This window comes from Saimiri boliviensis, chromosome 9 (assembly GCF_048565385.1).
Source record: "Saimiri boliviensis isolate mSaiBol1 chromosome 9, mSaiBol1.pri, whole genome shotgun sequence".
NCBI classification, from domain to species: domain Eukaryota; kingdom Metazoa; phylum Chordata; class Mammalia; order Primates; family Cebidae; genus Saimiri; species Saimiri boliviensis.
In genome coordinates, this window is record NC_133457.1 from 78,728,489 (window position 1) to 78,743,543 (window position 15,055).

General features: G+C 41.9%; 1 protein-coding gene across 2 annotated transcripts in view; it reads right to left on the reverse strand.

Annotated features, from left to right (window-relative positions):
* The window catches only part of SEC23B (SEC23 homolog B, COPII coat complex component), a 47,229-nt gene that overhangs the window by 31,118 nt on the left and 1,056 nt on the right, over positions 1–15,055 (reverse strand). For both annotated transcript variants that reach the window (XM_003933163.4, XM_074406196.1), the window contains 9 exons: positions 13,705–13,939; positions 12,031–12,088; positions 10,384–10,470; positions 8,562–8,798; positions 8,186–8,271; positions 7,264–7,408; positions 6,343–6,501; positions 5,103–5,218; positions 1,757–1,880 (listed from right to left, as the gene is read on the reverse strand). In XM_003933163.4, coding sequence (XP_003933212.2) covers positions 1,757–1,880; positions 5,103–5,218; positions 6,343–6,501; positions 7,264–7,408; positions 8,186–8,271; positions 8,562–8,798; positions 10,384–10,470; positions 12,031–12,088; positions 13,705–13,925 — 1,233 coding nt within the window. In that variant the 5' untranslated portion in view covers positions 13,926–13,939. The remainder of the gene's footprint in view (positions 1–1,756; positions 1,881–5,102; positions 5,219–6,342; positions 6,502–7,263; positions 7,409–8,185; positions 8,272–8,561; positions 8,799–10,383; positions 10,471–12,030; positions 12,089–13,704; positions 13,940–15,055) is intronic.

A 15,055-nucleotide genomic window follows, 5' to 3' on the forward strand; every position in this document is an offset into this window, starting at 1 on the left:
TTCCACAGCCACTGTGATTAGAACTTTAATAAAATCTGCCCTTAGAAACATGTGGAATATGAGCATTTTCAATGCTCACAACACACTTTTTAAACCGTGAAATAACTGTACATGTAGATAACAATTCTAACAATACTACAATTCTTTTCCAATCCCATGTATGAATATATTCACATTCACATATATTCATAATTATTTGCATATTCCTAATCAGAGAACATACTGCTTTATGTTGCTTTAAAAATAATTAACTCATGAACTCCAATATAATGACAAGGCCAACATACTTAGATTTTTAAAATGTGAATTCATTTCAGAAGTCCATTCTTCATCTTTTAAAAGAAACTTCAAACATTTCAGATTATGGTTTCAAGTTTAACCTAGATGATTTAATAATTATCTCCACTGGGCCCGGCGCAGGGGCTCAAGCCTGTAATCCCAGCACTTTGGGAGGCCGAGGCGGGTGGATCACGAGGTCAAGAGATTGAGATCATCCTGGTCAACATGGTGAAACCCCGTCTCTACTAAAAATACAAAAAATTAGCTGGGCATGGTGGCACGTGCCTGTAATCCCAGCTACTCAGGAGGCTAAGGCAGGAGAATTGCTTGAACCCAGCAGGTGGAGGTTGCGGTGAGCAGAGATCGTGCCATTGCACTCCAGCCTGGGTAACAAGAGGGAAACTCCGTCTCAAAAAAAAAAAATTATCTTCAATTCTCCAAGTAATAATTCCTATTATATCTTCTAATGACACCCCCCACACACACACAGTACTGCCCCTGCCAACCAGGGTCTCTCTCTGTTGCCCAGGCTGAGTGCAGTGGCAGAATCATAGCTCACTGAAGCCTCAAACTCCTGGGCACATGTGATTTTCCCATCTCAGTCTCCTGAGTAGCTGGAACCACAGGTGTGTACCACCACAGGTGGTTAATTTTTTTTTTTAATCATTCATAGAGACAGGGTCTTGCTATGTTGCCCAGGCTAGTCTGTAATTCCAGAGCTCATACAATTACCCCACCTTGGCCTCCCAAAGTGCTGGGATTATAGCTGGGCACCACCATGCCTAGCCTAACACCCTCTTTTAATGTTTTCTCAATGACTTAAAATCAGCAAATCAGCTATATCGGGGCCATGAGTCCCTACATGGACAAAAAAACAAACAAACAAACAAAACTACCTCACAATGCTATTTTAGATCACTCTGGCTATTCTTCAGGAAGGCATTAAACATAACCATGGCTCTGTGCAAGGCGGTGAGCCATGCTAATGGCGGGGTGGGCACTGACCACTGTGTGGCTGCCCCTGTCCTCAGGCCACGGTGCTGCTCGCAACACCTACCTTACTTCCTCCTCTACCTTCTACTGCCCTGAAGCAGGGTTGCACAGAGCCTGCAGGGGAACCAGGCAACTCTTTATTTAGAACATAAATAAATACATAGGTCATCCTCAGGAAGCAAAGGGATAAAGTGAATAACATGCTTTGTAATAGTCATTTGGTTGGGATCTTTTTAATTGTCTTTTATATCCCCATGTACAGCAATTGGAGGTTGCCACAAGTCTGGATATTGATTAAAAAACTAAGAACACTATAATTCCATTAAAGTTTTAACAGTATGGCCAGGCATAGTGGCTCATGCCTGTAATCCCAGCACTTCGAGACGATAAGGCTGGAAAACTGCTAGAGGCTAGGAGTTCTAGACCAGCCTGGGCAATACGGTGAGTCTACATAAATATAAAAAATAAAAAATGTCTACTGTACCTTTACATCCAAAGTAGCACCAAATGCCATTCGGAAATCTCCATTAAAATCTTTAGTAAAGATTCTTTGGAATGTCTGCTTGAAGAGAGAAGTGTTGAAAGAATCTCCCATTACCATGTAGCCTCTAGGTAAGAAAAAAGAAAAAAAATCTAGTGAATATTAGGAAGACTGAAACCCATTCAGATGCTCCCTCAGTATCTACAAAAATAATTTAAAGAAAAAAGAAACCAGGTCCCCAAAGGTGCTACTGATTAATTTAAATATAAAAAACAGGCTGGGCACAGTGGCTCACACCTGTAATCCCAGCACTTAGGGAGGCTGAGGCAGGTAGATCACTTGAGGTCAAGCATTCAAGACCAGCCTACCCAACATCATGAAACCCCTTCTCTACTAAAAATACACAAATTAGTAGCTGTAATCCCAGCTACTGAGGAGGTTGAGGCAGGAAAATCACTTGAACCCAGGAGGCAGAGGTAGCAGTGAGCCGAGATGGCACCACTGCACTCTATCCTGGATGACAGAGCAAGACTGCTTCTCAAAAATAAAAATATAATAAAATAAAATAAATTTAGAAAATGAAAAACAGCAAGTTCAATTTGTACTTAGGAAAGAAACTATGTCTAAAGCATTAAACAGAAGCCATAAGAACAACCCTAATTCCTCTCACATTTCTTTGGTATGGGAAAATACCCAGGCCTGTGGGAAATCCTTTTCAGGTTAATTTACTGCCTCAAAACACTGAATTCTCAACTTTTCAAGCATTCTTTTTCCAACTCATGAGTATTAATATTAATTCCTTATTGAAGTTAAAGGTCATCATTTCATGTATTAGGACAGAGAAGCACAGCTTGATGCAAGTTACGCATCCAACCGTCATTCATAAAACAAGACCTCAGAATTTGGAAGAACACAAGAAAGATCACCTGGTCCAGCCATCTCAGAGTGTCTGAGCTATCCAGTGAGGAGTCAGCTATTTGGCACCAAATATCTACCCCTTCCTTTGTTTCTTGGAACAAAGATGACATTTCCCAGCCTGCCTTGCCTGTGGCCATGTGCCTCTGTCGACATGTGCATTCTGCCTGTTGCTCTGTCCCTTATATGTCGACTGTTTTCCTCCAGGAAGAGCAATCCTTCTCTGACCTTTCCTCCTTCCTGCTGCTACAAATGATTAGAGCTCCAGCAACTATCTTGAGCCACAGATGGCATATGAATGGTAGTACAGCAGCTCAGTAGGAGCCTCAGCCCCTAATGACCATGAAATCAACATACTAGCCCCAGGCCGCCTACCTCCAGAGAAATAAACTTATTTTGGGTTTTCTGTGACATTCACACAAATCTAATCCTAACTCTCAACCACCCCTCTATAAAATATCTGCCAAGTTACATCCAGACTATGCTTGAAGCCCTCCAGCATTGGGAGTTTCCTTCCTGAGAAGCTGTCCACTCTGTGTTTGAACAGCTCTGTTAATAGAGGCCCTTCTCTACATTGGGTGAAATTTCATTTGCCAGCAGCTTCCACCAACTGGTTTGGTTCTAGTTCCACCCTTTATTACTTTCTTTTTTCTTTTTTTTTTTTTTAAAAGACGGAGTTTCACCATGTTGGTCAGGCTGGTCTTGAACTCCTGACCTCAGGTGATCCACCCGCCTTGGCCTCCAAAGTGCTTGGATTATAGGCATGAGCCACTACGCCCAGCCTTGGTTCTAGTTCCACTCTTTGGTCACACACAGAACAAATCAGATTCCTTCACAGGAAAGTCCCTCAACTGTTGAATCGAGTTATCACATCCCCATGTGTCTTCAGATTAATCTTTTCCAGCTCCTTCAATCATTCCCACATGAGTAGTTTCCAGGATTCTCCACAACTGCTCTTCTTTGAACTTCTCCAGTTTATCTCCTATTGCCCCTTGAAATTGCAATGCTCAGAACAGAAAAGAACGTAATTTGGATAAGGTGTGACTAGCACCAAGGAAACCAAGAATATGGTCTTTTCTGAAGATAATCTTCTCCTATAGTGCAGCCTAGGATCACCTTGCTTCTGCTAGAAGTCATCTCACATTATTGGCTCACCTTGAGCTATACTAACACACGTGTGCAACAGATGGTAACTCTTCACAGAAAAAAGTCACACGAACTCTAGCATACAATCTAAGGGATGTTCACAAATATGCTAAAGCTTTTCTATGGACACCCTGAGTCAGAACTCCTGGAAGGCCCTGGTAGGAGTCCATATTATTAAATGTGGATTACTGAGATAGTTCTATCAGTATCATTTAGGACCCCAAATTCTATCACCTAACTAATCTGTTGCTCTTTAGGACAGCTCCAAGTGATTCTGGTTCCACCTTCTATTCCCTTTACTCATTGGGGACCAGCAGCATCACCTGGGAGCTTGTTAGAAATGCAGAATCTCAGGCCCATTCCACAGCTCCATGATGCTTCTCACACTTCTGTACATGCAAATCACCTGGGATATTATTCAAATGCAGGTTCTGATTCAGGTCTCGAGTGAACCTCAAGGTGGCCCATGGTTTTCAAACTTAGCTCTATGTTAGAATCATGGGAGAAACATGCTGATGCCTAGGCTATACCTCATGCTAATTATAATTAGATCAGAATCTGAATCTCTCAGGACAAGACCCAAAGAAAGTACAGTTTTTAAAGTTCCCCTGGTGATTCCGACATGTAGCCAGCTTCAGACCAGTGCTTATCAGTGGTTTCTACATTTTCATGTGCCCCAGAAGCTCCTAGAGAGCTGTATTCCCGGGGTTTCCAGTTCAGGAGGTCTGGGTAAGGCCTAGGAATATACAGTTCCCAGGAGCCCCTAAGGCTGCTGGTCTGGACACCACCACACGTTGAAAACCACTGCTCCACACTCTGGCCTGTGAATACAATACTGACTTAGGATATAAGGCAGGACAACCTCTAGCCTGAGTACACTTGGAGTTAGCCACAAAGTATGGCCACTTAGCCAGGTCAAGTTTCTCCTAGTTGCTTCAGCATTCAGACCCGTTTTCCCCACTTCTAAAAAGGAAGTGCCCTGATGAAGGCCAAATAGTCCATACTTGCTTGCTTTTCTGGTCTGGTCTCTGTAAAAGTGTAACAACTCTAAGAAAGAAACGAAGTTACTCTGAAACGACTTGTTTGTAGTGAACTCTTCAGCCCTCTTACGAATCATGGCTTGCTTCTCCAAGGAACCCACAGGCCTTTCCCAGTCACTGAAACCACAGCCCAGAGCTACCTGAAAGCTTTTCTAAGTTGGCCTTGTCCATTCCTATGGCTCCATCACTCATTTTTCTTTCCTTAAAATAACACTCTCACTCTGCCCAGGTTTTCGCTGTCAACATACCCAGTAAGATTTGCACAACACTTCATCTCCAAAAGTCCAGTTTGATCAAGGGCACAAGCATAAATATCAATGCAGTGACCATTTGCAGCTGTTCGATTAGCAAGCATCTCATAGTGCTGTGAAGAGAGGAAAGTTATCTTTAGGAAACAGTGACATTATTCTCAAGGTATGCCTGAATATATCAAATGAGGTAATCAAATACAAAAATAGGTAAATCATTTCCTTTTCTTTTAGAGACAGAGTCTCTCTCTGTTGCCCAGGCTAGAGTGCAATGGCGCCATCTCTGCCTCTCAGGTTCAAGTGATCCTCCTGCCTCAGCCTCCAAAGTAAATGGGATTATAAGTGTGCATCACTATGCCCAGCTAATTTTTGTATTTTTTTTTATTTTTTTTTTCCCCTTTGTATCTTTCTTTTTCTTTTTTTTTTTTTTTAATTGCATTTTAGGTTTTGGGGTACATGTGATGAACATGCAAGATTGTTGCATAGGTACACACATAGCAGTGTGGTTTGCTGCCTTCCGTCCCCTCACCTATATCTGTCATTTCTCCCCATGCTATCTCTTCCCACCTCCCCACCCCCCTGTATTTTTTTTTAATTTATTTTTTGAGATAGAGACTCACTCCATCACCCAGGCTAGAGTGCAGTGGCACAATCTCAGCTTACTGCAACCTCTGCCTCCCAGGTTCAAGGGATACTTGTGCTTCAGCGTCCTGAGTCACTGAAATTACAGGCACATGCCACCACGCCCAGCTAACTTTTGTATTTTTAGCGCAGACAGGGGTTTTGCCATGCTGGCAATACTGGTCTTGAACTCCTGAATTCAAGTGATCCACCCACTTTAGCCTCCCAAAGTGCTGGCATTACAGGCATGAGCCATCATGCCTGGTCTAATTTTTGTGTTTTTAGTAGAGATGGGGTTTCCCCATGTTGGCTAGGCTGGTCTTGAACTCCTGACCTCAAGTGATCCAACCGCCTTAGCCTCCCAAAGTGCTGGGATTAGAGGTATGAGCCACTGGGCCTAGTTTTCAATCTCAAAATGCTTTGAGTAGTTTTAAGGCGACCCAGTCTAATTAAGATCTGAAAATAGGAGCAATAATTTAACAGCAGCTAAGATCAGAAAAATTGTCTCTGAAAGAGTATCTTGCTGATCGTGACACATGACCTTGGCAAAGTAGCTGTCACTCCAGAGCAGCCCTGGCAATGGGCTTTCAGAATTCCAGCCCATACCCAGAGTACCTACCTTGGTTGCCTTTTTCATGAAACGTGCATTATCTTTCTCGATATCATGCCAAGAACGAATAGGAATCTTTAATTCATCTCCAACCACCATGCCAGGCCCTTGGGTAGGGGGACCTCCAGTAAACAGCATGATCCTGGCTCCTGTGTTTGGAAAAGTGCCCTAAACAGCAAATGGTAGCAGTTTAGAAGTATACAGCCCCACCTCCAAGTATAGTTCAATTTCCAACAGAAATACTCCAAAGATGCATTCTCTCCAGCTGTTCTGAAAAGTGGTGATACTGCAAGAATAATACAGATGATAATGCAGAAAAGCAGCACTTATATTCTTACAGCCTGATGGTTTTGCATGCTTTTATTAATTCACTCTGAGTACTCCCCATTACTCTAGTTGTCTCAGGTTTTCTTTTCTTTTCTTTTTTTTTTTTTTTGAGACAGAGTTTCACTCTTGTTACCCAGGCTGGAGTGCAATGGCTCGATCTCGGCTCACTGCAACCTCCACCTCCTGGGTTCAAGCAATTCTCCTGCCTCAGCCTCCTGAGTAGCTGGGATTACAGGCACGCGCCACCATGCCCGGCTAATTTTTTGTATTTTTAGTAGAGACGGGGTTTCACCATGTTGACCAGGATAGTCTCGATCTCTTGACCTCGTGATCCACCCGCCTCGGTCTCCCATAGTGCTGGAATTACAGGCTTGAGCCACCGCGCCCGGCCCTGTCTCAGGTTTTCATGAAAACTTTTAGCATTTTCAAAATTTTGACGGGCTCCCTCAAAGTGAATAACAATGATGCCAGAAATGCTTTCTGATAGGTTAACATAGACAGTTGACTTAGATCACAAGTGATTTTCAAACAAAGCCGCCAACAAATATATTTTCTGAGAGCAAGTCTGTATGATTTGAGAGGTCCTGGTAAATTACAAATTACCTCCAGCAAGCCAACAGCAATGGACAAAGCAACACCAGTGGATCGCAAAGGTCTCTTCCCCTGAGTTACTGGCCATGGGTCCCTCTGTAGCTCCCCAAGAAGATCAGTGAGGTTCATATCAATCTTGTGAAGGGGCTGCAGAAACCTGCACGATTTTGAAGAGACACATCAATCCATGTTGAATAAAGTAATCTGGTTCTCAACACTAGGTGCCACACAGTTACTGCTCTTCAAGGTAATTACTCATAGTAGAAAATGACTCGTAATTTTTTTCTTCAAAGCTATCTTTCTACTAACACAAAACAATTTACAGCAGTTTTATTGAGGAATATAAAGCCCAATACTTAGAAATTTATATATGTTACATAAAGAAAAATTGTCTTGAAAAAAAGCAATTCAGTTTAATTAAATTTTAGGTAGCAAAGAAATCCTAAGAATGTGCCTAACACAAGCTCAGTCTACGTGAGGTCCATTTACATAGACAATCTTCATCTTTCCTCATCATTCTAATCTGTGCTTCTCTTGAGCCTTGAGAGTTAAGAGGTTGTCTTCAGCACATCAGGCAATGCATTTTATCAAGCTTTTAGCCCAGTCTAGGGCAGCCCCAGGCACTCAACGGGCTAAATAAAGTGAATACGTGATCATAAGCATGTTTGAGGACACGTGAAAGAATTCTTCTCAGGTTTTCCAGTTTTACTTAAGCATCAAAAAGGACATCAGATGTGGAATGTCTAAGCACAGCAACTGAGCACAGTGGCCTCAACACCTTTTTGATAAAACTCTGACTATTGATTAGGCTTCATCATTTATCTTTTTTCCTAAGAAGAAGAAAATAAAAGTTCTAATATTTTTCTTCCCTTACTCCCATGGATCATCTGCACGTCCACCACAGTATGTGGAATACTCCATGTTGGGATCTCACCTGCTTGAAACAAAAGGGTGCTCCTGTGGTTGCGCGGGTCGTGCTTGCTGCATGGGCACGGCTGGCTTGGTCAGGCCCAACATATCCTTTAAAAAAAGCCAAAAACATTCATTGCCAATGACGCTAAAAGTGAACTACTAATTCTTAAGAAATGTCCTCAGCTGGGTGTGGTGGCACGTGCCTATAGTCCCACCTACTCAGGAGGCTGAGGTGGGCCAATGGCTTGAGCCTAGGAATTCAAGACTACAGTGAGCCACAATCGCACCACTGAACCCCAGCTTGGGCTACAAAGTGAGACCCCAGTCTCTTTAAAAAAAAAAAAAGAGAGGAAAGAAGAAAGTCCTTGTTCCTGCTCCTGTACAAGTACGGTACAAACCTGTATTTGCTTTGCAGTTAAATCCTTGGTCCCTCGGAAGACATAACTTTTGGAGATTCCTTCACAGCTTAGTTCATGAACCTGCACCATCCTTCCAAATGTGATCAGACCCACCAGAGCATCTGGAGGAAGAAGACTCAGTGACATCTGCAGGGACTCTTTGAGTGCTTGAAGGTCATCTTCTTCCAGGCATGTGTCAACCACATAGAGAAATATCAGAGGGGACTGAGCACCTCGCTTTGGGCAGAGAAAAATAGCATAATGATCAATATACAAATAGACTTAACGAGCACTTTTTAAAACAAATTAGGTATGAAAATCCTAAGTCTTTATAAACTTTCTGTAATGGAGAGGTTAAGGGGGAATGCAAATGGCCAGGAGGAGAGGCAGAGGGCAGAGTCAACTGTTAAACAGAGAGGTCAGGCAGCCTCATTTAGAAAGCAGCACATGAGTGGGACTCATGCCTATAATCCCAGCACTTTGGGAGGCAAAGGTGGGAGGACTGCTTAAGCCCAGGAGTTCAAGACCAGCCTGGCAACATGGCGAGACCCCATCTCTAACAAAAAAAATAAAATAAAATAAGTTAAAAATTAGTTGGGCATGATGGCACATGGCTGTGTTCCCAGCTCTCAGGAGGAAGAGGCAGGAAGACCTCTTGAGCTCAGGAATTTGAGGCTGCAGTAAGCCATAGTTGTGCCACTGCATACCAGCCTGGACGACAGAGTAAGGCCCCATCTTTAAAAAAAAAAAGGAAAAGAGGGCTGGGTGTGGTGGCTCACGCCTATAATCCCTGTACTTTGGGAGGCCGAGGTGGGCAGATCACCAAGTCAGGAGTTCAACGCCAGCCTGGCCAACATGATGAAACCCGGTTTCTACTAAAAATACAGAAATTAGAGCCAGGCATGTTGGGGTGCACCTGTAATCCCAGCTACTCGGGAGGCTGAGGCAAGAGAATTGCTTGACCATAGGAAGCAGAGGTTTCAGTAAGCTGAGATCGCGCCACTGTCCTCCAGCCTGAGTGACAGAGCGAGACTGTCTCAAAAAAAGAAAGAAAAAGAAAGCAATGCTGAGCAAAGCCTGAGGGAGGAGAGGGAAGGAACATTACAGATACAGGGGAGAGCTCCAGCCTCAGCGAAAAGCTACAGCAGAGGTCCTCAGGCAGGAGTGTTCACATATTTGAGGAGAGTCAAGGAGGCCCACTGGGCTGATCAAGGACACTAGCAGACACTGAGGATGGAGTGGTAACACGTAAGGCTTTGAAAACTGTCTTTTATCCAGGTAAAGGAAAGCCATTTTCACCACTGAGGTTTTCTTCACAAAGAAGTACATGATTTGTGTTTTTAAAGAGTTACTCTGGCTGCTGGGTGAAGAATAATATATAAATAGGCCACGGTAACATCAGGGAGAACAACTAGGAGATTCAAGAAAGAAGCAGCGGCTGGCCCAGGGCAGTTAGTAGCAGAGAGAGGAAAGTGGATGGATTCTGGTTTCCAGTGGATTCGATATAGAATGGGAAAGAGATAAGTCAAGGATGAGTCTAAGGTTTTGAAGCTAAAATACTAGATGATGGAGTACCATCTACTAAGATTGAGAAGGCTACAGAGGACAGGTTTGGAATTTTATCAGTTCTACCTTTTTTTCTGTAATATCAAGACTTGAAAACAATGCCAGCAGATACACACACAACAAACCTAACAGTTAGGATTGTGCTGCCCTCACAGCTTTAAGTCCCCTACCCAGGTAAGAGACATGGAAGACAAAAGATTTCAAGAGAAACTCAAGTATGTAATATTGCTCATTAAATGTACAATAAAGAAATTACCTGTATCATGTACTCAATTGTAGAAAATTGGGGCATCAATTCAGCAGGCTGGTTCACCTCAGATATTCCTCCATAAGCTGGAGGAAACTGAAAAGAAGGAAACAGTTCTATTAGAGCTGGCACATCTACATTACACTTTTTATTTCCCACATATAAAAATGATAATGATGCTGATATGAGAGGATCACTTGAGCCCAGGAGCTCAAAACCAGCTTGGGCAACACTATGAGACCCAGTCTCTCCACAAGAAGTAAAAAAATTAGTTGGGGGTGGTGGCTCACATCTGTAGTCCCAGCTACTCAAAAGCTGAGGTGAGAGGATCATTTCAGCCCAGGAGGCTAAGGCTGCAATGAGCCATGATTGCGCCACTGTACTCCAGCCTGGCTCTTTAGCCACAATGCTACCCTGCCTTAGAATTTTTACAATAAGTTATATTAAACAGAGACATTAATCCCGAATGTAATAGGGAGTAGAAATGCTTTTAAGATTTGCATATACTTCTGAATCTCTCATGGAGATACATTTTGAATGACATCTGCTTATACTTTCTGAACCTATAGTCAGTCATCAATTATACACTGTTCTCTTCATCACTAGACTTATGTGCTGTATCTGAGAATCAGAGTAATTTTAATTATGATCAAATGTATAAACAAAGGCATGTGAAGAGCTTAAGATCTGTTAGAACAAGATACACTATGCTGGACACAATTAACTTTTTTCTAACAACTTTATTGAGGTCTAGTTTACATAACATAAAATTCACTCATTTTAAGTGCACACGTCAATGATTTTTAGTTAATGTACATTGTGCAACAATCATCACAATCCAGTTTTAGAACATTTTCAATACAGGCACAGTTACTTTTTTTTTTTTGAAACAGAGTTTTGCTCATCGCCCAGGCTGGAGTGCAATGGTGTGATCTCGGCTCACTGCAACCTCCACCTCTGGGATTCAAGCAATTTTCCTACCTCAGCCTCCTGCAGTAGGTGACGCCTGCCACCATACCCAGCTAATTTTGTTACAAAAAAATTTTTAGTTGAGACGGGGTTTCACCATGTTGACCAGGCTGGTATTGAACTCCTGTGGATCCACTCCTGTGGATCATGTGATCCACTGGCCTCAGTCTCCCAAAGTGCTGGGATTACAGGCGTGAGCCACTGCTCTTAGTCAAGCATGGTTACTTTCATACAGAAGTCTCTCTTGTGATTTGTGAGCTCTTTCTAGTTTGGTAGTTTTTAAATTTTTAAATCAAAACAAGCTCAACACTGATACTTGGATCCTAAAAGTTAGAAAGATCAGAAAACGAAAATTCAGAAATATACGCGATCCAATTAGAATATACTGAAGTCAAAAGAAATATGAACAACAGGTGCTTTCTTAGGGCAACAGATTCACTGCCTGCAGAAAATGTGTAAGAAAAGGAATTCAATGCACACCCCCAACCCCCAAGCAAATTACAAGGGCTCAAAGAAGAAAACCATTCAACACAATAAGCCACAAATGTTCAAATTCAATATCACGCTTAACAAAAGTTGTCACCCTGAGTTCAGAAACTGCTGACTGCCAATGTAAACACAAATTCAACCTCACTTTTTTCATACTACAACTAAAACATAACATATTTTAAAAAATAACTCACATACCTGATTTCTTTGAAAACAGAAATTACAGGCCCAAAGTTTTGCTCGATAATCAACCTGACTGTGAGAAAGATAAATATTATAAGTAGGTATCACTTTTACTGTTAAGGTAGAAAGCATTTATTTATAAATTTCAAGTTCAGTATACCACACAAGTAAGTGTTTCTATGTGTGTGCATAAGTACGAGTATGCACAACGTTCACTGTTCACTCTTGTCACCCAGGCTGAAGTGCAATGGCGCAATCTAGGCTCACTGCAACCTCCGCCTCCCAGGTTCAAGTGATTTTCCTACCTTAGCCTCCCAAAGTAGCTGAGATTACAGGTGTTTGCCACCACACCCAGTTAATTTTAGAATTCTGGCTAAGTACACCAAAATTTTCATCAAACAGCCACAGTGAAGAATTATCTATTTTTCTCTTTTCCAATTTCCTAATTTTTTAAATGTCATAATTTATATAAATTATAGGTTATTTTATTTCCCTTTTACCTTTTATCTTAACACATTCTGCATGGTTTTTTTCTAACATCTTTATAGTCCAGCTATGTGAAACTACTAAATTCCAACACTAAAAGCACGTTTCACACACAGAAAAATGTTTCTAGATTTTAACCTCACTTAGCCCACTTGAAGAAAAGTTGGAGCCAGGCATGGTGGCTCATGTCTGTATTTCCAGCACCTTGGGAGGCCAAGGCAGGCAGATCACAAGGTCAGTAGTTCAAGACCAGCCTGATCAACATGGTGAAATCCTGTCTCTACTAAAAATACAAAAATCAGCCAGGTGTGGTGGTGTGCGCCTATAATCCCAGCTACTTAAGAGGCTGAGGCAAGAATCGCTTGAACCCGGGAGGCAGAGGTTGCAGTGAGCTGAGACTGCACCACTGCACTCAAGCCTGAGCAACAGAGTGAGACTCCATCTCAAAAAAAAAAGGAAAGAAAAGTTGGGCAAGCACATTTCACTTCCTCAAATTGGTTCAAGATAATGCTTCAGTTACTTTCCCCACACTTTCTACATTTAGAAAATGAATAACCAGTGGCTATGATTTTAAAATGAGAGCAGCAGCACTCATATATGAGCATATTACATAAAAGCAACGTTGGGATGAAGTAAAAAAATGTTCCTTCATATAAAAATTTTATGACATTCTCCACCTGTTTAAAAATTATTTAAAATAATGTCCACATTTAAAAGAAGTATCTTAGGTCACTACCTCAAGCACACAGAAAAGATTACACTTAACCAACTGTTAAGAGTTAAAATTTCTTCTGCCTACTATGTCTCCCTGCCATATAGCATCAATGTATAAGGGAAGCATGAGAAGACAGTCTAAAGCTTTTGAATTATTTTGGGAAATTACTTTAAGAGGTTATCAATGAAGTCTATAGTTAAGTCAAAAGCAAACTGATTATTAGCAAAAAAAAAAGAAAAAAAAAATGAATTACAAATCCTCTCCCTCTATCTCATTCCTCTAAGATTCCAATTTTATCTGGAATTACCAGGTCAGGGAGATTTCTACAAATATTCACCACCTACTACTCACCATAAGAATCATAAGACTCTAACCATCTAGTACTCATCACAAATTTGATGACTTGCCCAAATTTAGTGACTTTTATGAGCATCACATAAAAGTTATCATGTATGTATCACTTTTACCAGTTTCAAAAGAATCCATACCAAAGTGGGTTGAGAACAGCTTTACAAGTTGGCCTGCTGCAAAGCACAGGTTCATATTGTACAGGAGGTAGGTCTGGACGTTCTTTCAAAGGAGTAAGGAGACAAGCCAGGGGTACAACCATTCTTGTGGCCTCCAGCCGGCTGGAAGGCCACACGTTCCAACTAAAGCGCACACCATCTCGGTCTTCATTCTGCTGGATGAACTCCAGGTAAGTCGCCATAGTCTAGAAGGGAACTGAAGATAAAGCTTTAATGACCTTAATGGTACATGAAATTCTGAACTAAATGTCAAAAAAGAAGATGGGTCATGTAACACAGTGTTTCTTTCTTTCTTTTTTTTTTTCTTCTATCTCGGCTCACTGCAGCCTCCATCTCCTGGGTTCAAGAGATTCTCCTGCCTCAGCCTTCCAAGTAGCTGGGATTATGAGTACCCACCACCCAGCCCAGCTAATTTTTTGTATTTTTAGTAGAGATGGGGTTTCACCATGTTAGCCAGGTGGGTCTCAAACTCCTGACCTCAGGTGATCCACCGGCCTCGGCCTCCCAAAGTGCTGGGATTACAGGTGTGAACCACTGCACCCGGCCCATCTAACACAGTGTTTCTTAAATATTCTGAAAGAACCTGTTGCTGTAGAATGACAGTATTTCCCTTCCCTCTGATACCCAAGTCAGTTAACTGTAGTCAGTTAACTGTACAGTTATCATTGAACACTGCTCCCTTCTCAACTCTCCTCTCAAGCACTTAAAAATAAATCAAAGGATTAAGAGGTTTACAATCACCTGATCATCTCCAAACTACATGTAGTTAAATACTACTACTTCAAACCTCCTCACAGATCTCACAGCCCATCAGTCAAGCCAATTTTAACCCCGTGCCCAAGGGTAACTCTTAAACCCTGTTTCAGCTTCCAACTATCTTCCTCGCTAATCTCCTTCTTTTCTTGCTGTTAAATTTTATATTCCAAGTGTTTTTTTTTTTTTTCCCGGTGGTGAGGGTGTGCTCATTCCCTTCTGCACTTTGTTAACTTTGGAGAAAAGAGCTAGATACTGATCTTCAAGTTTGGTTCACAATGGGAACCAGTTTTGAATTAAAATACTTCTACTTAGTATTACCAAAATTACTATTATGCTGAGTCTCACCAGAACCTCTTTCCTCGCCACGGTTGCTTATGTTCATGCCTTGAAAAACTGTGGTCAAGGCCAGGTGTGGTGGCTCAAACCTGTAATCCTAGCATTTTGGGAGGCCGAGGCAGGCGGATCACAAGGTCAGAAGTTCCACAGCAGCCTGGCCAACACAGCAAAACCCTGTCTCTACTAAAAATACAAAAATTAGCTGGGCATGGTGGTGGGC